The sequence below is a fragment of the Bubalus bubalis genome, chromosome 4, assembly GCF_019923935.1.
Source record: "Bubalus bubalis isolate 160015118507 breed Murrah chromosome 4, NDDB_SH_1, whole genome shotgun sequence".
Classification (NCBI taxonomy): domain Eukaryota; kingdom Metazoa; phylum Chordata; class Mammalia; order Artiodactyla; family Bovidae; genus Bubalus; species Bubalus bubalis.
Genome location: NC_059160.1, coordinates 134,362,416 through 134,389,018, shown reverse-complemented (window position 1 = coordinate 134,389,018; position 26,603 = coordinate 134,362,416). Strand labels below are relative to the sequence as shown.

Sequence of the window (26,603 nt, the reverse complement as noted above, 5' to 3'; positions counted from 1 at the left end):
ACCACTGGATCACTAGGAAAGTCCTAGAAATTATTTTTAAAATGGAAGTGGTAAGACTGAGGAAATATGTAAGTTCCCTCTTTATTAAAGGATCAGAACACTAAGTAATAATCAGACAAACAGTTTTTAAAAGAAATTAAATCATCTCTTCCAGGGCTTCCTTTCCCCCAGTTATGAAATGAATGTGATAATAACAAATAGTTCTTTTAATCAGGGCTAAAAATCTTTAAAACTCCCAATTATTCAGATGGACTATAAGTCACTTTCACAGAATTGTGCAAGTTTAAGGTAACAGGAACTTTAGGGTCATATAGAATAGGGTATATTGATAACACTTACCTTATTTGTTTTAAAAGCTGAAAATATGTGCCCTTCTGAACTGTGGAGGTATCTTAAAACATGATGCCATGAATTTAAGACATTTTTATTAGCAAAGGAGTGATTAGTTATAAAACCATTTAATTTAAAATTTAAGCCTGCAATTGGAGAAAATAACAGTTTTAATCAATTATGGAATAGAATGGTTACAGGTAAAACCTCAAGTGTGAGAAGACTGAAAAATGACTATTTTGACTCACCGTATCTTTTAAGATTTAGAGGATGTGTATGTCTTTGCGGCTTAAGGGTAGTATTCTGACTTGACAAACTAGAGCAGATGGGCAAAAACTGGAATGAGGATGGAAAATTCTTCTGGGTCATGGATTTGTACAAATTAGGAAACTTGGAAGGACCTGAAACAGTGGCCATGCCATTGGATTAAAGCTAGATTCTCTCAAGTTCTTTATGATCCAACTGAACTCTCTAAAATCCCAATGAAGGTGAAATATCATATTTTACCATTTCTGCTTAGGGGTGTCTGTTTTTTTTTACAACTCAGCTGTTTTTTTTTTTTTTTAATTTATTTATTTTAATTGGAGGCTAATTACTTTACAATATTGTGGTGGTTTTTGCCATACATTTACATGAATCAGCTATGGGTGTACATGTGTTCCCCATCCTGACCCTCCCTCCCACCTCCCTCCCCATCCCATCCCTCAGGGTCATCCCTGTGCACCAGCCCCGAGCACCCTGTCTCATGCATCAAACCTGGACTGGCGATCTATTTCACATATGATAATATACATGTTTCAATGCTATACTCTCAAATCATCCCACCCTCGCCTTCTCCCACAGAGTCCAGAAGTCTGTTCTTTACATCTATGTCTCTTTTGCTGTCTCTCATATATGATTGTCATTACCATCTTCCTAAATTCTCTCTATATATGCATTAATATACTGTATTGGTGTTTCTTTCTGACTTACTTCACTCTGTATAATAGGCTCCAGTTTCATCCACCTCATTAGAACTGATTCAAATGCATTCTTTTTAATAGCTGAGTAATATTCCAATGTGTATATGTACCACAGCTTTCTTACCCATTCATCTGCCGATGGACATCTAGGTTGCTTCCATGTCCTGGCTATTGTAAACAGTTCAGCTGGGGCTTTGAGCCTCTCAACCTAATTAATAGATAACTTCTCTCTTGTCATTTTGTATACTATCCTAGCCTCTGCTCATGGGTCAGAATATAACCAAAATAATGTTTTATTATATAATATCTTTCTCATGAAATGTCTCAGAGCTTAGACAGTTTGTTCCTACATAGAGCAGAAAACCCAGAAATGCCTTTACTGAGGCTGGGCTTGGGACTTGCAGGAGGTGACGTCAAAGGGTAGAAGAGGGTGGTTGGGAGCGGGAAGAGATGTAGGATGACTGCTCTTACAGATGCCCATCCAGACTATGCCTAACTAGGTGGTGGGAAGATTAACCTGGAGGAGAAGATCTTGGCTTCTACTTGCCTCGTTCCCATTGGTCAGTCTGTACCTCCCATTTGACAAACACATTAACACAGAAGTAGGCCAGTTAGTGTCTGCCATCTCATGCTTTAGTCTTTGTCAAAAACAGATTCTATAGTTCTTTGGGGGCAAAGATGTCTCATTCACTTTTGTATAACCCTCTTAACTATCAGCATCCTTAGTATGTAGTAGATGGTCGCTTTTTTCCCCTGGTGGCTCAGACGCTAAAGCGTCTGCCTGCAGTGTGGGAGACCTGGGTTTGATCCCTGGGTCAGGAAGATCCCCTGGAGAAGGAAATGGCAACCCAATCCAGTACCCTTGCCTAGGAAATCCCATGGATGGAGGAGCCTGGTATCTTGCAATCTCTATGGGTTGCAAAGAGTCGGACACGACTGAGCAGCTTCACTTTTCACTTTCACTATAGCTGACATTCAATGTTGTGTTATTTTCAGGTGTGCAGTATAGTAGTTCAACATTTGTATGCATAACACACTGATCATCATGATATGTCTAGTAAATATCTGTCACTATACAAAAATGTTGCAATACTGTTGTCTATATTCCCTATGTTTTGCATGCCTATGACTTATAACTGGAAGTTCAGTTCAGTTCAATTCAGTTCAGTCACTCAGTCGTGTCTGACTCTTTTCGACCTCATGAACCACAGCACGCCAGGCCTCCCTGTCCATCACCAACTCCCGGAGTTCACCCAAACTCATGTCCATCGAGTCAGTGATGCCATCCAGCCATCTCATCCTCTGTCGTCCCTTCTCCTCCTGCCCCTAATCCTTCCCAGCATCAGAGTCTTTTCCAATGAGTCAACTCTTCACATGAGGTGGCCAGAGTGTTGGAGTTTCAGCTTCAGCATTAGTCCTTCCAATGATCACCCAGGACTGATCTCCTTTAGAATGGACTGGTTGGATCTCCTTGCAGTCCAAGGGACTCTCAAGAGTCTTCTCCAACACCACAGTTCAAAAGCATCAATTCTTCCGTGCTCAGCCTTCTTCACAGTCCAACTCTCTCATCCATACATGACCACTGGAAAAACCATAGCCTTGACTAGACGGACCTTTGTTGGCAACTGGAAGTTAATAGCTCTTAAATCCCCTTCACTTGTATTGCACAGTCCCCCGCCCATCAGTTTATGCTCTGCATCCATATGTATGTTTCTGTTTTGTTTTGCTTGTTTGTTTGTTTTGTTTTCTAGATTCCATATATTAGTGAAATCATATGGTGTTTGTCTTTCTGACTTATTTCTTATGTCTTTCTCTTTCTGACTTAGCATAATGCCCTCTTGGTTCACCCAAGTTGTTGCAGATGGCAAGATTTCATTCTTTTCTTATGACTGAGTAATATATTCAATATGCCCGTATGTGTTTATACGATTCTCTTTTTTCCTTCCGTTCTTCTGTTGATGGACACAGATTGTTTTTGTATCTTGGCTATTTGCTGCAGTGATCATAAGGGTGCATGTGTGTGTGTGTGCAGGCTAAGTAACTTCAGTCATGTCTGACTCTTTGCCACCCTGTGTACTATGGTCCGCCAGGCTCCTCTGTCCATGGGATTCTTCAGGCAAGAATACTGGAGTGGGTTGCCATGCCCTCCTCCAGAGGATCTTCCTGACCCAGGGATCAAGCCCACATATCTTATATCTCCTGCACTGGCATGTGGGTTGTTTTCCACTAGTACCACCTGGAAAGCCCATAAGGGTGCATATATCTTTTCAATTAGTACTTTTGTTTTCTATGGATAAATACCCAGATGTGAAATCACTGGGTCATATGGTAGTTCTGTTTTTAATTTTTTGAGAAAACTCCATGCTGTTTTCCATAGTGGCTGTCCCAGTTTACATTAGCACCAACAGTGCATGAGGGTTTTCTTTTCTCAGTATCCTCACCAATAATTATTTGGTGGTTATTATCAGAGAGACATTCTGATAGGTGTGAGATGACATCTCATTGTGGTTTTGATTTTCATTTCCCTGATGATTAGTGATGTTGAGCTCTTTTCATGTGTCTGTTGAGCATCTGTATGCCTTCCTTGATGAAAAGTATCTACTCGGGCCCTCTTCCCACTTCTTAATCAGATTTCTGTTTGTTATGAGTTGTGTGGATTCTTTGTATATTTTGGATATTAGCCTCTTATCAGATACATGATTTGCAATTATCTTTTCCTGTTCAGTAGGCTGCCTTTTGGTTTTATTGATCGCTCTCTTTGCCATACAAAAGCTTTTTAGTTTTGACGTAGTCCCATTTATTTATTCTTGCTTTTACTTGTAAAATCCATAGGAGTCCTGCAATGTGTGGCCTGAAACCCTTTTTGGCCTCTGTGAGTTCAAAGGATGAGATAAAACACTGTCTTTGGGAAAAACAAAAACCTACTGTTTCTTAAAAGGGTTAAATTTTAATAAAATTGAAATTTCTGTTTTAAATTGTTTAGAAATTAGAAGGGCCTTATCATTAGGTCTCCAAGTAGGGTGGTTTCTAAATACGGTGTTTAAAATAATATTATTAGTATAGAAACCTGAAACGTGCATCCCAACACAAAAATAGTTTGCTTTCACTGAGCTCATTTGGGCTAAGTCTCCAAGTATTTCCTTAACACTAGTTGCAGAATATTGAGCGTGGGAGGAATTTTTATAAAAGGATTATAATTATCATCATGAGTAGCTCCCATTCCATGGTATGCCTCCAGTTGGCAAGCAGTAAAATGGCATCTTGTTCAATACCCTCATGAGCTTGCCATATTATCTCCATTGTACAGACAAGGAAACCAAGGTCCAGATAATGGATGTAATTTGTCTAAGGACACATACCTGCAAGCAGAGCTATCTCACTTGAAAACCATTGTTTGGGGAAACTTGAGCAGTATTCACGTAGCTGTAGAATTTTTTGCAGGCAGCCACTATGTCTAAGGAAATATCAGACACTAATGGCAACCTTGCATGTGGTGTGTCTTCTTGCCTGACGCTGGACGCTTAGAAAACTGAAACTAAAGGATCTTGGTGTTTCTAATTCATTTCTTTTTCTCAGCTCTGCTCCTACTTCCCATTTTACCCCTCTTATAGGAAAGCATTCCTATGGTTTTGCTTTAGAAGTTTGTGATGACTGCTTGGCAAATAGCCCTGCCAAACTATTCTCGTATTTTAGAAAAATGCTTTCTGAGATGCTTCACAAACTGGCACTTACACTGACTTCAACCTGTGCCCGTAAGAGAGGAACTTGATCTGTGTCGTCACCACAATATACTGCAGTCAGAGCCTGATTCACTGTATCACATGAATATTTTGACTGGATGACAGTAGCCATCTGCATTTTCTGAATTGCTGATTTTGGTTTTCGTATTTCATTTTTCATGTAAAGAAGGGCTATTTTATCCTAAGGAAAGTTTGTCAGAGGTTTGGCATGGCTCAAACACTAAAGTGTTTCAATTGCTGAACGTATATAAGTCTTTCATTTTGGGTATGTGTGTCTTTGTACTGAATACAGATTCATTCTAACTTGGGAATGTTTATGATATTCTCTAGACTTGACTTCTGTTAGTTTTCCTAAATTAATTAGTAGAGTTCATCATAGGATGATGCGGCCAATCTAGTGATTTCTTTGGGGGCAGTATAGACAGGTGTGTGTGTGTGTGTGTGTGTGTGTGTGTGTGTGAAAGAGAGAGAGAGAGAGAGAGAGTGGGGAGGAGAGGGATACTAAGAATACTTAGGATTTGGAATTTATAAAAATTATCTGTCCCTTAGTTTTCAGAGTCACTTAAATTTCTTTCTTATTACAAGAATAATGTATCATTATTTTAATGAATGTAGATGAGCACCCTAAAGAAAAAAAAAATGACATCTTAATGTTAGTCATAGTTAAGATTTTGGTTTACTTGGTTTCAATTTTGTATGTGTGTGTATTTGTGTGTGTGTGTATATACATTTATACATATATTTGATTTGGCAAAATCGAGCCTATGCTATAAATATTCTGGAGATTATATTTTCAAATCTATTTATTCATTAAATACTCTTCTATAATTTTTTCTTTTTTATATATTATAAAATTAATCCATTTTATTATTTTTTTAATTTATTTATTTTAATTGGAGGCTAATTACTTTACAATATTGTATTGGTTTTGCCATACATCAACATGAATCCGCCATGGGTGTACATGTGTTCCCCATCCTGACCCCCCCTCCCACCTCCGTCCCCATACCATCCCTCTGGGTCATCCCAGTGCACCAGCCCCAAGCATCCTGTATCCTGCATTGAACCTGGACTGGCGATTCATTTCTTATATGATATTATACATGTTTCAATGCCATTCTCCCAAATCATCCCACCCTCTCCCTCTCCCACAGAATCCAAAAGACTGTTCTATACATCTGTGTCTTTTTTGCTGTCTCGCATACAAGGTTATTGTTACCATCTTTCTAAATTCCATATATATGCGTTAGTATACTGCATTGGTGATTTTCTTTCTGGCTTACTTCACTCTGTATAATCGGCTCCAGTTTCATCCACATCATTAGAACTGATTCAAATGTATTCTTTTTAATGGCTGAGTAATACTCCATTGTGTATATGTACCACAGCTTTCTTATCCATTCATCTGCTGATGGGCATCTAGGTTGCTTCCATGTCCTGGCTATTATAAACAGTGCTGCGATGAACATTGGGGTACACGTGTCTCTTTCCCTTCTGGTTTCCTCAGTGTGTGTGCCCAGCAGTGGGATTGCTAGATCAGAAGGCAATTCTATTTCCAGTTTTTTAAGGAATCTCCACACTGTTCTCCATAGTGGCTGTACTAGTTTGCATTCCCACCAACAGTGTAGGAGGGTTCCCTTTTCTCCACACCATCTCCAGCATTTATTGCTTGTAGACTTTTGGATTGCAGCCATTCTGACTGGCGTGAAATGGTACCTAATTGTGGTTTTGATTTTCATTTCTCTGATAGTGAGTGATGTTGAGCATCTTTTCATGTGTTTGTTAGCCATCTGTATGTCTTCTTTGGAGAAATGTCTATTTAGTTCTTTGGCCCATTTTTTGATTGGGTCATTTATCTTTCTGGAGTTGAGCTTCAGGAGTTGCTTGTATATTTTTGAGATTAGTTGTTTGTCAGTTGCTTCATTTGCTATTGTTTTCTCCCATTCTGAAGGCTGTCTTTTCACCTTGCTTATAGTTTCTTTTGTTGTGCAGAAGCTTTTAATTTTAATTAGGTCCCATTTGTTTATTTTTGCTTTTATTTCCAATATTCTGGGAGGTGGGTCATAGAGGATCCTGCTGTGATGTATGTCAGAGAGTGTTTTGCCTATGTTCTCCTCCAGGAGTTTTATAGTTTCTGGTCTTACGTTGAGATCTTTAATCCATTTTGAGTTTATTTTGTGTATGGTGTTAGAAAGTGTTCTAGTTTCATTCTTTTACAAGTGGTTGACCAGTTTTCCCAGCACCACTTGTTAAAGAGATTGTCTTTTCTCCATTGTATATTTTTGCCTCCTTTGTCAAAGATAAGGTGTCCATAGGTGCATGGGTTTATCTCTGGGCTTTCTATTTTGTTCCATTGATCTATATTTCCGTCCTGGTGCAGAAATAAATTAAATACTCTTTATAATACTCTTAAATACTCATTAAATACTGTTCTATAATTTTTTCATAATTTTATTTATTTTTGGTTGTGCTGGGTATTTGTTGCTGTGTGGGCCTTTCTCTGTTTACGGTGATTGGGGGCTACTCTCTAGTGGTGCGCAGCCTTCTCACTGTGGTGGATTCTCTTATTGCAGAGCGTGGGCTTCAGTAGTCCCAGCACATGGGCTCAGTAGTTGCGGCTCCTGGGCTCTATGGCACAAGCTCAGTTGTGGCGCGTGGGCTTAGTTGCTCTGTGGCATGTGGAATCCTACCAGATCGGGGATCAAACTTATGTCGCCTACATTGGCAGGTGGATTCTTTACCACTGAGCCACAGGGAAGCTCTATAATATTTTTAATGTTTGTAAAATTTAGGTTTTTATTATTACTTTTTCCTTATTCTATATCTGGAATTTTTTTGGTTGCACTACATGTGGGATCTTAGTTCCCTGACCAAGGGTTGAACCTGCACCCCCTGCCTTGGAAGTGCAGAGTCTTAACCCCGGACCACCAGGGAAACCTCCTCTTTATTTTGTAATCTGGCAGCAACTGCCAGATAGAAAGAGACTTCTTAAGTTTTGAATTACTCATCAGCCCTCTTCCCCACGATCATCAGTGTGTGTATTTTCTATGGCTTGCTGCCCTGCTCTGTGACCCAGCCCCCACTGGAGAACCCTGTGGAACCGTTGGCTGCTGACGGTTCATCTCCCTTTCCTGTTTCTCTTGCAGGAGACAGAGCATGTGGTATCCAGCCAATCGGAGTGTCGAGGGAAACTGGGAACACCGGCTCAGGAGAGTGCACACAACCCCACCTCCAGGTGCCAAGAAACTGTGCGAGTTCAACCAAGGTGGGCCCTTTGTTGTCAGAAGTTGCAGTGGGCCTGGGGTTCCTTTCCCAGACATGGGAGCACCTGTGCTTGCTACCCCCACGCAAGAGGCAAGGCTTTCTCACTTTCATTGACATCACTGTGAAGTCAGAGAAACTCTGTAATGGGGCCTAGAAGGAGAATCATTGAGTCTAAGAGAAATATAAATAACTTTCTCTCCCTTCAGTCAGAACATAATCAGCCTTAAGGCTCAGAGAAGAGTACAGACCTTCCTGCCCTGAGAAAGAGAAATGCTGGTATCATTTTGTCCTCTTTCATTCCATGCTAGAGATGATTAGCGTTTCTTCTGTGATCATGGTAATTAGTAATAATAGTGTAGGCATCAAGCCAATTGCTTCTCGTATATTCTGTCATTTAGGTCTCATCCCTTCCCTGATGCGACTTAGCAGCAGCAGCAGCCTTCCCCAGAAAGTGGATACTCTTAGCCTCATTTTATGGAGAAGGACCCTGAGGCTGAGACATTAAGGCACTTGCCTGATATTGTACAAGTGAAAAAGGCTGAACCAGAATTTGAATTTACGAATGTCTGATTGCAGCATAGCAGGTGTGGCTTCTTTGCTGATCCAAGTGATGTCTCTAAGCCCTGAAGTGGCCCTGGGCTGGCCTCTCTGGTCTCCTAGACCTGCAGGAGACAACTCCTGGGTCCAGGGCAAGAACATGGGTGAAGGCTGACTGCAGCAAGGTTGACATGGCATTCAGATGGGAGCCTGGCCTTGCAGCTGTCTATGGAAAGTCTCTTCTGGAAGTAAACAGAAGAAAGAATTCAGCCACTAGTCGTGTCAGCTGTCTTTGTAGGATCTTGTGTACAGTGTAATCATAGCTCTCGGGAGAAAGGGAGGGCTGGGCTTCTGGCATGACCTTTCAAAATTTTTTCTAAGGCAGCAGAGTCTAAATGAATCAACAACAGGCAAGATTGGCTGTGCTGTGAAATTGTGCTTTTTTTTAAATTAATTTTTATTAGACTGTAGTTGATTTACAATGTTGTGTTATTTTCTGCTCTACAGCAAAGTGAATTAGTATACCTATTTCCATTCTTTTTAGATTCTTTTCTCATGTAGGTCATTACAGAGAATTGTGAAGAGTTCCCTGTGCTCTACAGTAGGTCCTTATTAGTTATCTATTTTATATATAGTGAAATTGTGTTTTTAAATATTCAGCATACTAAATTTAGAATCATAACGCCTCAGATGGTTGATAGAGATCCTAAAATTAAGGTGATCTATTATCTGGTTGGATTCTTGGATATCTTTTCTCACCTTCTTTGCTGGTTGCCATCTCTTGTCTGTTTATTCTCACCTGACCTTGGATCGGGTGAGACTCAGTCCCGTCGTTTCTCTGTTGATCAGAATACTCACCCTCCTATTGGAAACCTTATTATAACAAAGCTGTTTTACAGCCAGTTTAGACAGTGACCCTGTCTTATCCCACTAGACCTGTGACTGCCTCTCTCAGGAATAATAAGGCCAACTCTATTCCTATGCATATTTCAAAATTGTAAAAAAGGACACAACAAAACACACAACAGACAAAATGAAAACAACAAACAAAATACACATTCATCTTTGTATGGAATGCATGGTGCCCTTTGGGATGAATATTCCACAGAGGTTGATGGGAAAAATGAGGTTAGTAATTTACCTTCTCAAAGATGCCAGATGTTTGGTAAAATTAAGACCACTTTCTATCCCATCTACAGTGGAAAGGGTAAATGGTATTATTGCTGCTATCAGAGGGAAAGTCATAAATATAATAGGATTCTGTGACTAGCAAGAACTAAGAGTGTTGAATTAGAGAAGTCCTCATGAGGAAACATACAGGCTAGCCCCTCTTATACTTGGGAATGGGGAGTTATGGTTCATTTGGATTCTCAGATCTATGGCACTTTTCTTCAGAAAATAAGAGATGCACATATCCGCATAAGTTTGTGTAACATTTTAGGAGGTTCCTAGACCTCTTCTGCATGTCAGAAAAAGGAGCCAGGTACTTTGGTCACTGGGCAGCCTTCCTTGTTGAGTCAAGATAGTCTCCCCAACAGAGTGGCCACTTCTTGCAGAAACAGATCTGGTCTGTCTTCCTCTACACTTCAGCAAATCTCCATGGGACCCCAAATATCTTGTTGTTCTTTTATTCTTTTTCCTTTCTAGCCTCCATGTTCCACTTTGCTTTCTCATCTAGCAGCATTCCAGAATTGTCTATGCATCAGCGTTGACAATCACAGGATCTGGTGTCAAGTTGCAGATCAGGAGCTGTGAAGCCAGTTATGTCTGGCGTATTAGGTTTAGTATTTAGATTGGTGTGGTAACTTTAAACTACAGAGTTATTTGTCACAACCATGGTGACGTCACCCAGGATCATTCTAATGGAACTTAAAAAAACATATCAAAATATTACAGGGATTGTGAAATTTGATGAACTGGTGAAATGAGATCTGAGGCTAAAAACAGCTTTGAGTCAGGTAGCTCACTTTCCTGATAACCTTCCTCTTCCGTTTTAAGCCAGCATATGGCCCGGTCCAGGCATATCATGCTCAGTAAGATCTTGATAGAGACATGATACTGTAACAAGATACTTCAGGGCTCAGTCTGGCTCAAAGTGAGGGAATAAGCCAGGCTAAATCTCAGCAGGTGTAAAATGCCATCTTCTTGGGGATGGAGGTTGGGGAGGAGCATGTTCTTAGCATAACAAACACTTTGAGAAAGAGAAGAAAAATCAGTCTGCAGCAAGGAGTTGTCAGGGGTTCACATGTGATTTAAGTGAGACTCATAAGGGTAGTTAGTGTCCAGAGAATGAATCCATCCTTGTAGAGGTGCAATTTTGAAGCTGACTGTGTCATGGGGTAGTGTTGATCTTCTCACGTGTGCCAAAGAGAAATAGTTTTACCTTCAGCTCTGAGATCATGTTGTTCTGCTCTTTCTAGTACAAGGAATCTTTATCTATGTCTATGGATGAGCATCAAGGAGGTCTGTGAATGTCTTTGCCAAATTTTGATTGTCTTTATGTATATTGGTTTTCTGTTGCTACTGTAACAAATGACCACAAACCTGTGGCTTACAACCACACAAATTTATAATCTTATGGTTCTGTAAGGACAGATGGCCAACATGGATCCCACTGGGATAAAACAAACATTGTCAGCAGGCTTACATTCCTTTCTGGAGATGCTAGGGGAGAACTGATCCATTTCCTTGCCTCTTCCCATTTCCAGAGGCTACCCCCATTGCTTGGCAAGTGGCCTCTTCTTCCATTTTCATAGCAAGAAACTTTGCATCTCTCTGAGCATTCTTCCATGTTTTCTTCTAACTGTGATTGAGTTCAAGCTCCTACTCCTCATCTCACCACAGGCCAGTAAATCAAGAAATGAGTTGTTAGGGCAAGAAATAGCGATTTTGTTCAGAAAGCCAGCAGGCTGAGAGGATGGTGGACTTGTATCCCAAAGAACCATCATACCCAACTAAGATTCAGGCTTCTTGTCTGAAAGGAAGGCAAGCCTGCTGACATGTTTATTTTATCCCAGTGGGACTCATGTTGGCCATCTGTCCTTACAGAAGCATAAGATTATAAATTTGTGTTGCTGTAAGTCACAGGTTTGTACCTAGGAGGCATGGTGGTGTGGTTGGTTGTTGCAAACCATTTGGTGCCGGAATTGTTTGTTCTTGCAGCTGTCTATGTAGGTCTGATTACAGTGTTCCTATAAACCTACAACAGGACAAAGGTCATTCTCTTTTTTCTCTGTGTGTGAATGGAAAAGTGTTAAACCTTTAAAGGTCAGAGCCTTGAGAATGGGCTACCGTGTTATATTTCAGGCTGTGGGCAACATTCTTTTACAAAAGGTGAAGAGCAAGCACAACCGAACACAGGCAACAGAGCACAAGGTTCGGAGCTAAAAGAATAGATCCGGTGTGGGGACAGGCTGTTCTCTGTTACAGCTTTGGGCAGGAGAGAGGTTCTGATTTTAAGGATTCATGTGATTAGGTTGGGTCCACTGAGATAACTCACTGTAATCACTCCATGTCAAGTTCCTTAACTTAATGACTTCTACAGAATCCCTTTTGCCATGTAAGGTAACAAGGGGAGGAGAACAAGGAACAAATATACAGACATCTTGGTGGGCAGCTTTATTCTTCTTACTCCTTAGGTTTATTTTTCCAGGGAAAATTTCTAAAGCATTTATGAGAATCTCATATGCTACCCATGACTACCCAAAAGGTTTAGACTCACTGTCTTAATCTCTTCCTGCCTCCAAGTTTGCTTGTTCTTCTGAATTCCCTCAACAGAGCCAACTTCAGATATTGACCTAGCCTATTCTATCCTCTTTCTTTGCATCCTTCCTCCTATTTAGCATCTCCCCCCATCTTTCTATTTTGTTCCTTAGTAGTATGGTGTCCCACATCAGAGATCTCAAATCTGGTGTCCTGCAAGTGTATCTGATGTGGAGATATAATTGGCTTGTAGACTGTTTTAAAATATTTGTGTTGTTCAGTTGCTAAATCCTGTCCAATTCTTTGTGACCCCGCGGACTGCAGCATGCCAGGCTTTCCTGTCCTTCACTATCACCTGGAGTTTGCTCAAACTCACATCCATTGAGTTGGTGATGCCATCCAACCATCTCATCTTCTGTTGCCCTCTTCTCCTCCTGCTTTCAATCTTTCTCAGCATCAGGGTCTTTTCCAATGAGTCAGCTCTTTGCATCAGTGGCCAAAGTATTAGATCTTCAGCTTCAGCATCAGTCCTTCCAATGAATATTCAGGGTTGATTTCCTTTAGGATGGACTGGTTTGATCTCCTTGCCTTCCAAGGGACTCTCAAGTCTTCTCCAGCACCACAGTTCAAAAGCATCAATTCGGGATTCAATGTTTAAATATCAGAGGTTTTATGGATTTTTGCATTCTTTTGTAATATGCAAAAATGGGATAACCCAGGGTGTACATTCTTGCAAGGCAATAATTAGTTGGAACTGAGGAGCAGCTCTTCGTTTTCCCACAATTCCCACTCAGATCTCTATGTATGCTCTTTGCCTGGCTCTTATAGGCTGTTTGATTTAAATGCCTACTTCAATCCTTTTCTTCCCAGCAACTGCTCATCCTTAGGACTCTAGCTGCCTGGAGCTAAGCCCTTCTGAAAGATGATGTGTTTACATTTTCATTTGGATTTTCAGTGTATCTGAGTGGTGGGGCTGCATATTGCCCTACTCTGGCATGTTCCTTAGTATCTGGAGCTTTTTAAAACTCGTAGTTACAGAACTGCATTTAGTTAGAGCAAGAATGAAGCTTTAGTAATCACTTAATACAACCCTCTCATTTCCTAGTTTGACACCCAGCAAGGCTGTAATTTGCTTAAGCCCTGGCTTCCCTTGCAATAGAACCAAGACACATCAGTCTGTTTAGAGCAGTTAGTTGATGAATATGCATCAGTTTGATTGATTTTTATAGCTAAAGCCAGTGCCAATTCTGTAAATGCTCAGATATGACAAAGGGGAATTTATGGTTGTAGGAGAATACTAATGAAGTTGTGGATTTCTTACCCAGCTAAGTAAATTTACTTTTAAAAGTGATAAACTCACTTGTGTTTAAAATATTGTATTAAAATTTATGACAGCATTAAGCCTTTTAATGTCGTTAAAGACCTTGCCTGTATAAACAGGAGCTATTCTATAGCAATGTGTTACTACCAATTAAGTTGGTGGTTACATTTGCGAACTGGAGTTCATTAGACTCTTCATCTGGAAGGCCCCAGTTAGAGGGGCTTGAAGATTGGGGTGTTAGCAAGGATAATGGCCTTTGATGACTTTGACTATTTTTGTAACATTTCAGATAAAAGAAAAAGCTTTGTTGCTTTATGGAAGGAGGAAGTTTTGTTGGCAGCAACTTTTCCTTGGGGGATAAATCCTTTCATCTTTTGTTTTTGAGATAGACTACTTGTGTGTGTTTTAATAGCTACTTGTTTCTTGTTCAAATGTTTTTTTGTAGAAGTAGGCAGAGTCTAAATGGGCTCTGCTAAAAGGAGAAAGAATGAGTAAGGGAATGAGCACCCGGAGTTTTTTAATAGTAAAGAACATAAAATAAGCCTTTTTAGACTGTACTAGAGCAGGGATCTGTGTATTATCAGCGTGCTCTTCTTGATGGTGTGTTTTTTGGATTTCTTTTTTGGTTTTTTTAAAGGGATATGATGGAGATTAAAAAAAAATTAACTTGTCTTGACAGAATTTTGAGAGTCTGGTACATAGCTGGGTAATCATGGATTCTAAAAATAGCTTTCTTTGCTTATACTGCATAGAATGGCAGTCATGTAGTGAGGGTTCTCCTCAGCCCCCATCCTGCCTCCACCCCATGGGTGCAGAAGAACGCTGGTGGGATGGAAATTAAGAAATTCAGTGTCTTAAATACCATATGGTGTCACTTATATATGGAATCTAAAATATGACACAAAGGAAGTTATCTGTGAAACAGAAACATACTCACCTAGAATACAGACTTGTGGTTGCCAAGGGGGAGGTAAAAGGGGATGGACTGGGAGTTTGGGGTTGTTGTTATTCATTCACTAAGTCATGTCCAAGACTTTTCAACCTCATGGACTGTAGCACTCCAGGCTCCTCTGTCTTTCACTATCTCCCAGAGTTTACTCAGGTTTATGTCCACTGAGCCAGAGATGTTATCTAACCATCTCATCTTCTGTCATTCCCTTTTGCCTTCAGTCTTTCCCAGCATCAGAATCTTTTCCAATGAGTTGGCTCTTTGCATCAGAAGGCCCAATTATTGGAGCTTCAGCTTCAGCATCAGTTCTTCCAGTGAACATTCAGGGTTGATTTCCTTTAGGATTGATTGGCTTGACCTCCTTGCAGTCCAAGGGACTCTCAAGAGTCTTCTCCGACACCACAATTTGAAAGCATCAATTCTTGGCTCTCAGCCTTCTTTATGATCAGACTCTCACATCCATCCATACATGACTACTAGAAAAACCATAGCTTTGACTATATGGACCTTTTTTGGCAAAGTGATGTCTCTGCTTTTTAATATGCTGTCTAGGTTTGGCATAGCTTTCCTTCCACAGTTTTGGGTTAACAGATATAAACTATTATACCCCAGGTTTCCCCAGTAGCTCAGTGGGTAAAGAATGCACGTGCAATTCAGAAGACACAAGAGTCACAGATTCAATCCCTGGGTCACGGAGATCCCCTGGAGGAGGAAACGGCAGCCCACTCCAGTATTTTTGCCTAGAAAATTCCATGGACAGAGGAGTTGCAAAGAGACTAGACTGAGCACATGGCATGCATACACGAAAACTTTTATATAGGATAGATAAACAACAAGGCCCTACTGTATAGCACAGCAAACTATGGTCAACATCTTATGGTATGATGGAAAGGAATGCAAAAGGAATGTATATATATATGTATAACTTAATCACTTGGCTGTACAGAAGAAATTAACACAACATTGTAAGTCACCTCTACTTTAAGAACATAAACTTAAAAGAAATGCAGGTTTTTACCTCTTGTCTGAGCGAGGTGACCACCCTCTCCCCTAATTCAAGTTCAGTTGGGTGATTTCTGAAGCCCCGTCTAACTCAAGCCTGAAAATTCTCAACACCCCGGATGTTTAAAGGATTAGACATGGAAAGACTTTAGCTTAATAATACAAGCTCTTGCAGCCGCAGATGAAAATAATTTATCCTCCCTGCTGTAGAGCACACACAAAAGAATCCCACACCAAATCCTTAGTGTTGATTGAAAAAGTTCCCACACTTGATTATTCTGGAAATGAAACCCTCTTTTCCTTCTTTGTTTTTTTTTTTTAAGTATTCTGCCCTTGATCACTTGATAAAATGTTAGCACGTTGGCTGGACAATGATTAGGATAAAGATAAAAGGGAAACTCATTTTTCATTAAAAATAATAAAATAAGTGACACATGGTTTTGTTGGAAAATACAGTAAATTCCAAGGAAATAAAATTTTCTTATAATTGTATACCACCCAGATATAACCTCTGTTACTACTGTAGTATACGTTTTAATGTTCTTGCCTTTGTTTTAATTTGGGCATGAAAAAGAATGATGTGGTGTGAAAGGGCCTTCCCAATGCAGTAGAGTTTGAATCTGTTAGAGAAGTAATATTTATTTAAAGCAGACCCCACGGAATAAACTAGACTGGAAAGTATCTGACTATCCAATCTTTATACAGAAACTAATAGAGTAATGAGTTAATTATCACAAGGCTGCTGAGTTCATTTACGGCTAAGTTGAATAAATTTGATTTTCTATAATGAATACTTTAATGTACGATTTTCTATAAGAAACTTATTTGACAGACTTTAGTCTCTTTATGGCCCTATGTTTGAAATAATATTTCTAGGAGATGGAGCAAAAAACTTTGTCCTTAATGTTTCAACACCTTGGAAAACTTCTTGCCCTAACTTGGAATTGATTTAAGAGAGAAATTTCAGTGATCATTATAGGAGACAGTGTGCGTTTAACTTAAATCTAATTTAGAACATTGACTAGCTGTTTAAGTGTTCAGTGTTCCTGAGGCCACGGGAATGAAGCTGTTCTTCTTACTCTTCATCTTCCCAATAGGCAATGGCTACTCCAGTGCTTCTGCTTGTATTATCAACAGGATTATTCCTTTTCAGGACTTATGCCTAATATCACACACACACATCATACATAATGACGCATAAGGCTCTCACCGACCCCCTCTGTTTTTCTCTTATCCTTTATCAATACTGGATAAAAGCATTTTTGATAGAGTTTATATATTTATGTATATATATGAAATATATATGAAATTTCTTCGTGTATATGAAATCTTGGAGACCCATTTTTGTGCAACTTGTTTGTCCCACTTAATTCTGTATTTTTCTATGTCATGAAATATTCTAAAATATTAGCTAGTCTATGGGTAGCTATTCTATGGATATACCATAGCTGGAAATAGCTATTCTATGGATATACCATCATTGATTTAACTAATTCCAAATTACTTGATATTTTGGTAACTTCTAGGATTTTCATCTGTAGACATTTCTGTAGTAAAAATCATTGAAAAATATTTTTATGTACATCCATTATAGTTTCCTTGATTTATGCTGCTGCTGCTGCTAAGTCTCTTTAGTCGTGTCCGACTCTGTGCGACCCCATAGACAGCAGCCCACCCGGCTCCTCCATCCTGGAATTAAGGCAAGAACACTGGAGTGGGTTGCCATTTCCTTCTCCAGTGCATGCATGCTGAGTCACTTCAGTCGTGTCCGACTCTGTGCAACCCTATGGACAGCAGCCCACCAGGCTCCTCTGTCCACCGGATTCTCTAGGCAAGAGTACTGGAGTGGGTTGCCATTTCCTTCTCCTTCCTTGGCTTATATTTAAGGGTAAAAGTTCTCTAGGTTTAGGATTTGAAACGGTTAACCAAACCAAAATTAGAATGTAAAATGTTCAATTATATGATCATGGAAGAAGATAGGAATATAATAGATAATTGATACCCCTGAGAGAACTAGGTAGAAAGTCACATGGCTGGATTTCTTGATATGTTTGAATCATGGAATAGTGGTCCTGAGTGAAACACTTGAGACAGTTTAGTCCAATCCCCTCTCCACACTTGTGTGTTCTAGATACTTCTATCGCATCCACTATTGTTTTAAATATGCCTTTGGCTGTGCTGTGTCTCTGTCCATGCACTTCTCTAGATGCGGTGAGTGGGGGCTGCTCTCTCGTTGTGGCGCCGGGCTTCTGGCTGTGGTGGCTTCTCTCGTTGCAGAGCGCGGGCTCCAGGGCGTGCGGCTTCAACAGTGGCAGCACAGGGCTTAGGTGTCCTGCAGCATGTGGAGTCTTCTCAGACCAGGGATCGAACTGGTGTCCCTTGCATTGCAAGGTGGATTCTTAACCACTGGAGCACCAGGGAAGCCCCTCTCATCATTTCCTAGTTAAGACTGTGCAAAGGGCAAGTGCCCCTGGCCCTCACATTCCCAGAAGACGTTTGGAAGTCCTGCGGGGGTGGAAAACTTCTTTGTTGTATGGAGCTGCCCGATGCATGTCAGGCTCCAGCTCACAGAATTCAGTGGGCAGCCCAACCTCTGTGCGCATCACAAATAGCCCTCAGTTTCCTAGATGCTCCCTAGAGGGCCTACCACTGCCTGCTTAAGAAATGCCAATCCTCATGATTGGTACTTAAAACCATGTTTTACTGGAGCCTTTACTTACGTGGGCACATGTTCATAATATAGTTGTACGTGGGGAAAAAGCAATTACATGACAGCAATGTCCCTCTGAAAGTTGAGGCAGAAAACTGAAGAGAATAGGCAGGTGCTTGAGGCGGGTCATGAGAGTGAGCAGAGCTGTCTGTGGAATGGAAGCATCTGCTAAGACCACTCTGCCCCTTGGGCTGAGCACTGCCTGCCCGAGAGTGGGTATCTGATCATCCTGTCCTGAGTGAGTGGAAATGTGAGATGGTGGAGGCCGGGAGCTTTGTGTCCCACTCATCAGACCAGGGAGTCCTCTCATCGTGATGAATAATCATGCATTATTGGGACTTCTGCACCTGCTGGTGCTCCTATCCCAGACTCAGCCTCCTTACCTCTCCCAGGCCCAACACTGTGAGCCTGTGTCACTGCTCGATTATTCTCCAGGCATCAGTGTGTTTTCTGGCTATTTCTGGGCTCTATTCCAGACCACTCAGCTGAGGTGCCTGTCCCGCCTTGTATTTGGAGTTTCTCAGAGCATCTCCAGGGACTTAGCCCTTCCTTCCTCTGGACCGTGTCCCCTGGGAGGCCCATCCAGAAACACTGGGTCACTCCTGTACCCCCCCACAAAGTCCCTCACCTGCATCCTTCAGCCACTGGTCTCTTCCCCGGTGGATGACCTGAACCTTTAGGGCAATGTTTCCCAGTTGGGGTTGCCCTGGAGTGCTTGTTAATTTCATATTCCCAGTGCATGCCTTGGGAAATCCTGATTCAATGAGTTTGGGGCCAGTAATCTCTGTTTTTATTAACAGTTATTTATTCTAGTCTTCAGAGAAGTACAAGATGGGAGATAGGCTTAGGTCCCAGTTCCCAGAGGGATTGTTCCTGGGGATCATTCCCGACACCCATGTTATCTCTGTGGGAGTTCATCGGCCTGGACATGGAGATACATGGGGTGGGGGGAGTCAGTTTACAAATAGCTCTCAACTTATAGTTCTGTTTTTCATCAGCCGTCCCTTTGAACATCATTTTGAACTCTGTCCTTTGGTTTCTTTCTCTTTGGAGTTGGCTGTGCAATATTTGATCTCAGTCCTTCAGCATAGAAATTTGGTAAAAACCAGTAATAGAATGTCTTTAATACAGCCTACACCCCACAGGGAAAGCAACTTCTTACTTGCTGGTGTTGAAGGTTGTTATTGTTTCTAATAATATTACTGGAATTTCTTGGCATCTTGTCCATGTCTGTATATGGAGTGATTGTTTGTATATAATGAATATTGTGCTCAGAGGGGTGTCCTCTTGGGATACACCTTTTGTTTTCAGAGGAGTTTCAGGAAACAACAGCCATCCAGCCCTCAGACAGTCATCCGGGTATACATTAGTGTATCCTGTGTTGTTTTCTGATACAGGGGCTCATCCAAGGCAGTGGAATATCTTGAGTTTTTAAGATGTGACCCGGGTGGGCACTGTTTAGTTTTTGGGTTCTAATTCTTTATGAAGGACTCTGAAAAGTGTGCTTGATGCTCTGCTTTCACTTTCTGCCCAGATTTTCTAAACGTGTGTTAGAAAGTCACTTGCTTATCTGTAGCAGGTCTCCTCAGCAAAAAAAGTGTCTGCTGGTGGGGACAAGAGTCAGCCCCTCCTGCTATAGGTGGAGGAGGGAGGGTGAGTTTTATCCTAACCATTTCACACACTGAGGAATATACCGTAATTGGCAGCAACTCATAGCCCTGGAACTAATCCTTTATTGGCAAACCGGTGAGTGCCTGCTGCTGCTGCTGCTGCTAAGTCACTTCAGTCGTGTCTGACTCTGTGCCACCCCATAGACAGCAGCCCACCAGGCTCCCCTGTCCCTGGGATTCTCCAGGCAAGAATACTGGAGTGGGTTGCCATTTCCTTCTCCGATGCATGAAAGTGAAAAGTGAAAGTGAAGTTGCTCAGTCGTGTCTGACTCTTAGCGACCCCATGGACTGCAGCCTACCAGGCTCCTCTGTCCATGGGATTTTCCAGGCAGGAGTACTGGAGTGGGGTGCCATTGCCTTCTCCATGGTGAGTGCCTACTATGTACCAAATGCTAAGATTATCTCTAAACATAAAACATTAAACAAGCCTCATATAATCCCTGTCCCTTGGAACTTACCATCCTGAGAAAGAGACAATTAAATAATTAGACAGATACACAGTTAGGAACTGAGATGTGCTACATGACAGATGTGAAAAATCAGAATAGAGTGAGACCCGTGAAAGGGAGACCTGATCGGTGCCTGGGATCTCGAGGTTGCATGAATTACTAGGAGAGGAAGAGGAGAGGGAAGAGTGTCATGGACACAGGGGCAGCACATATGATGGCCTGAGGTGGAGAGGAGCAGGGAGGAGGAGATTGGCACGAGTCAAGTTTGAAGAAGTGTACAGATGTCACTCCTTCAGGATGTCACAGGGTGTTTGAAATATTTTGATCTGTAAGTGTGCAGAAAGTTAGCAACAAGGTTTCCATGTGGGCAGTGGTTTGGAGAAGGTGGAGGAGAAGTAGTAAGACCAGGAAGGTAGCCCAGAAGACAGATGATGGTGACTTGGCCTGAGGTAGTGGCAGGGGGAGGAGAGAGGTCTGATGTAAACATGATTTGGGGTAAGAAACCGAAGGACTTGGGAACGGCTTGGCCTTTAAACTTGAGGGAGAGGAGAGGGTCAGATGACTCTTAGGTGTCTTCCACCAGCGATTTGGATAGATGAGGAAGCTTTTTACTGAAATAGGGAACATTTTTGCCTGCTAATTTAATTACACAAAGTTGATATAAATCTAACATACTATGCTAAAATACTGCTTCTTCACAAATTATCACATTTCAGCTTTGACATTATCCATCAGCCAAGAAGAACATTTTAATGCTTCATTCACTTAGCTGTTTTGAATTTCATTCTGCCTCCTGGGAGATGGTCACTGCAGGATGACCCTGCAGGCTGGCTCAGCACAGGCTTTAGGGTCCTAGGAGTGAGGGAACATCAACAGATTGTAGAAAAGTTGCACTTCCATGGGCTAGCCACAGTTTTGTAGTCTCACAGGCCAGGAAAATGCCCTTTTAATGTCAGCACGCAGCTGTTTTATGTTCCTCCGTAAAGTGCTGTTTTGAATTGTTTCATTGCAGTGGTCATCGCAGTGGCAATGGTCGTGGTGGTGGTGGTGATGGGGCTATTGGGGTTGGGGGCGATGGGGATTGGGGGCATCAGTGCTGAGCGCCATAGTCAGACTCTGAAGAGTCCAGGCTGCTGTTTCCCACTACCTGGGCCTGGACTAGAGGGCAGGGCTGTGTTGGAGTTGGCAGGATTGTACACGCTTCAAGCACTACCTTTAAAGGTCTTAAGAAAAAGGGAATTTGAGATACCTAGCTTCTGTTCCGGTTCTTCTCTTTTCATTGTTAAATATCTCTAGTGAGAAGCTTCCATTTCTGTTTCCTCACCTGCCATGACCTGTATCTCTTCTGATCCACTGGCCTTTTTATTTCTCCACTTTCATTTTCATTATCTCTGGATGACTTTGAGATTTTCTGGCAGCGTGAGCTTGGGCAGTCCTCCTGCACACCCTGTTCTCCCTGCCTTGCTTTCTTTTTCTCAGTAATATTTAGCATCTGGTGCATCACAGATAACTGGTTTACTTCTTTAGGTTCTCTCTGCTTCTGTGAGAATGTAAGTTGCATTGACGTAGAAACTTGTTTATTCACTGCTTTATTCCCAACACCTGCAGTAGTAATACTTGACATAATTTGGTGTTTAATAATGTTTTTATAATGAATGGAAAAATTATTTAATTGCTGTATCTGTGTCCTGTTGGGTCACATAGCTCTAATAATGCTAAACTCGTGTGGTTACTGTGAGGATTAGATGAAATAATATAAGTACAGTGCCTGGCATTTCCCTGAAATTGTTAGGCTTTTCACTTCTTTTGTAATTTGTTGCAGTATAACTGATTTACAGTGTTGTGTTTAATGTCTGCTGTATAGCATTGTTGTTGTTCAGTGGCTCAGCCATGTCTAAATCTTTGCAAACCCATGGATACCAGGTTTCCCTGTCCTTCACCTACTCCTGGAGTTTGCTCAAACTTATGTCCATTGAGTCAGTGATGCTATCCAACCATCTCATCCTCTGTCGTTCCCTTCTCCTCCTGCCCTCAATCTTTCCCAGCATTAGGGTCTTTTCCAATGAGTCAGTTCTTTGCATCAGGTGGCCAAAGTACTAGAGTTTCAGCTTCAGCATCAGTCCTTCCAATGAATATTCAGGGTTGATTTTCTTTAAGATTGACTAGTTTGATCTCCTTGCAGTCCAAGGGACTCTCAAGAATCTTCTCCAACACCACAGTTCAAAAGCATCAATTCTTCAGTGCTCAGCCTTCCTTATGGTCCAACTCTCACATCTCTACATGACACTGGAAAAACCATAGCTTTGACTATAAGGACCTTTGTCAGCAAAGTGATGTCTCTGCTTTTTAATAGGCTGTCTAGGTTTGTCATACTGTTTCTTCCAAGGAACAAGCATCTTTTAATTTTGTGGCTGCAGGCACCATTTGCAGTGATTTTGGAGCCCAAGGAAATAAAGTCTGACACTGTGTCCATTGTTTCCCCATCTATTTGCCATGAAGTGATGGAACCGGATGCCATGATCTTAGTTTTCTGAATATTGAGTTTTAAGCCAACTTTTTCACTCTCCTCTTTCACTTTCATCAAGAGGCTTTTGAGTTCCTCTTCGCTTTCTACCATAAAGGTGGTGTCATCTGCATATCTGAAGTTATTGATATTTCTCCTGGCAATCTTGATTCCATCTTGTGCTTCATCCAGTCCAGCATTTCATATAATGTACCCTGCATATAAGTTAAATAAGCCAGGTAACAATATACGGCCTTGATGTACTCCTTTCCCAATTTTGAACCAGTCCATTATTCCATGTCTGGTTCTAATTGTTGCTTCTTGACCCGCATACAGATTTCTCGGGAGGTAGGTCAGGTGGTCTGGTATTCCCATCTGTTTAAGAATTTTCCATACTTTCATGTGATCCACACAGTGAAAGGATTTAGCTTAGTCAATGAAGCAGAAATAGATGTTGTTCTGGAATTCTCTTGCTTTTTCTATGACTCAGTGGATGTTGGCAATTTGATCTCTGGTTCCTCTGCTTTTCTAAATTGAGCTTGTACATCTGGAAGTTCACATACTGTTTAAGCCTAGCTTGGAGAATTTTGAGCATTACTTCGCTAGTGTGTGAGATCTGTATAATTGTGCAATAGTATGAACATTCTTTAGCATTGCCCTTCTTTGGGATTGGAAGGAAAACTGACCTTTTCCAGTCCTGTGGCCACTGCTGAGTTTTCCAAATTTGCTGGCATATTGAGTGGAACACTTTCACAGCATCATCTTTTAAGATTTGAAATAGCTCAACTGGAATTCCATCACCTCCACTAGCTTTGTTCATAGTAATGCTTCCTAAGGCCCACTTGACTTCACATTCTAGAATGTCTGATCTAGGTGAGTGATCACACCATTGTGGTTATCCAAGTCGTTAAGGTCTTTTTTGTATAGTTCTGTGTATTCTTGCCACCTCTTCTTAATATCTTCTGCTTCTGTTAGGTCCATACCATTTATATCCTTTATTGTGCCCATCTTTGCATGAAATGTTCCCTTGATATCTCTAATATTCTTGAAGAGATCTCTAGTCTTTCCTGTTCTATTGTTTTCTTCTATTTTTTGCATTGTTCACTTAAGAAGGCTTTCTTTTCTCCTTGGTATTCTTTGGAACTCTGCATTCAGATAGATATATCTTTCCTTTTCTCCTTTGTCTTTTGCTTCTCTTCTTTTCTCAGCTATTTGTAAGGCCTCCTCAGACAACCATTTTGCCTTTTTGCATTTCTTTTTCTTGGGGATGGTTTTGATCATTGTTTCCTGTTCAGTGTTCCGAACCTCCTTCCATAGTTCTTTAGGTCCTCTATCAGATCTAATCCCTTGAATCTATTTCTCACTGCTACTGTATAATCATAAGGGATTTGATTTAGGTCATACCTGAATGGTCTAGTGGTTTTCCCTACTTTCTTCAATTTAAGTCTGAATTTGGCAATAAGCAGTTCATGATCTGAGCCACAGTCAGCTCCTGGTCTTGTTTTTGCTGACTGTATAGAGCTTCTCCATCTTTGGCTGCAAAGAATATAATCAGTCTGAATGGTATTGACCATCTGGTAGAGTCATCTCTTGTGTTGTTGTAAGAGGGAGTTTGCTATGACCAGTATGGACTATGCTGTACAGCATAGTGAGTCGGATACACGTATACAAACATTGTTTTTTATATTCTTTTCCCTTGTGGTTTATCACAGGGTATTGAATACAGTTCCCCATGTTAAACAGTAGAACCTTGTTGTTTATCCATCCTATATATATTAGTTTGCATCTGCTGCTGCTGCTGCTAAGTTGCTTCATTCGTGTCCGACTCTGTGCGACCCCATAGACGGAAGCCCACCAGGCTCCCCCGTCCCTGGGATTCTCCAGGCAAGAACACTGGAGTGGGTTGCCATTTCCTTCTCCAATGCATGAAAGTGAAAAGTGAAAAGTGAAAGTGAAGTGGCTCAGTCATGTCCGACTCCTAGCAACCCCATGGACTGCCGCCTACCAGGCTCCTCCATCCATCGGATTTTCTAGGCAAGAGTACTGGAGTGGGCTGCCATTGCCTTCTCCGAGTTTGCATCTACTAATCCCAAATTTCCAGTCCCTTTCTCCCCACCCCCGCCCCTGACAACTACAAGTCTTTTCTCTATGATGTTTTTCCTGTTTTGTAGATGTGTTCATTTCTCTCATATTTTAAATTCCACATAAAGAGTTATCATATTGTATTTGTCTTTTTGACTTACTTTACCAATCTGTAGGTCCATCCACATTGCTGCAAATGACATTATTTCATTCTTTTTAATTCCTCTTTTAAGAGCGTAATATTCCTGTAAGACCCTTCTTGATACTCTTTTTTCTTGTATCCTCTTTTTTATTCACTGTTTAAATTGCTGTCTTCGTTGGCTTTTTATCTCCTTAGTGATGCATCTGTATTTTCTTCGTGGTTTTTCCTTCTGTGCCCTAGCTGCCAGATAGCTGCTGTGGCCCTGATTAAGTATGACTCAGCGCTTATCTCTTTCAGCTTATTTACTCACAAAGCTTCAATTATTATTTTTAATTATGCCATTTCATTATTATCATTTATAATTCTGTTGTGTTTTTTACATTTGAACAAAGAGTTCATGTGTTACATTTAATACACCTACCAGTTGCTATGAACGTTTTTCCTGAACTGTCCTTCACATCCTGAATTATCCTGTGGCATACCTGATATCATCTTCACTTGACAGATGAGGAAACTGAGAGTGAGAGAGGTTAATCTCTTGCCCATGAGTATCCACACCAGCTTTAAGTGGTAGATCTGGAAGTCATTCTTGGGTCTGGATCCTTCTGTCTCTTTCTCACTTCATCCATCCAAAAAGCATGTAGTGAGTGTGTGCCATGTGCCAGGCAGTGTGCTGGGCTCTGGCCACCCCGTGAGACACTGATGCAGTCTGGGACCGCCGTGCATCACTGCTACCCCTGCCCTCGCTCTCCAGAACACACTGCCAAGTGCCCTGTGCTGGGTGAGCCCTGCTCAGGTACTCTCACTTCCCTATTTCATCCTTGCTTCAAGCTTCAACTATCTAAGTAAAACTTCATGAATTGCCTTTCTTCATGCAAGTCAACCGCTCTCCCCTCCAAAGTGACCTATTTTTCTATCTCATTACCCCATCTCTTTCATTCAGCACTTTCAGTATACATCCAAGACCTCTTGGTGGTGTTCTCCTTGAAAATGTTTCTTTCATCTGTCTCTCCCTCCCCATCTCCTCTCCACCATTCTAATATCAGCTACCATGTCCTCATTTCTTGATTTATGAAAGCCTCGAGGCTGGGTTCTAATTAGTTTTATTCTCTGCTTCAGAATTCACTAGACTCTAAGTTTCCTAAAGGCCTAGAGGTTTGCTCATTGATTCTTATTTCCAGAACACTGTCCAAGTCACACCAAGAGACATTCAGATGACTCCTAAAGCATCTTTGATTTT

At 41.2% G+C, this 26,603-nt stretch overlaps 1 protein-coding gene across 16 annotated transcripts in view; it reads left to right on the top strand.

Annotated features, from left to right (window-relative positions):
* The window catches only part of FAM13C (family with sequence similarity 13 member C), a 147,086-nt gene that overhangs the window by 61,937 nt on the left and 58,546 nt on the right, over window positions 1–26,603 (top strand). For all 16 annotated transcript variants that reach the window (XM_025285089.3, XM_044942101.2, XM_044942100.2 and 13 more), the window contains one exon: window positions 8,179–8,297. In XM_025285089.3, coding sequence (XP_025140874.3) covers window positions 8,179–8,297 — 119 coding nt within the window. The remainder of the gene's footprint in view (window positions 1–8,178; window positions 8,298–26,603) is intronic.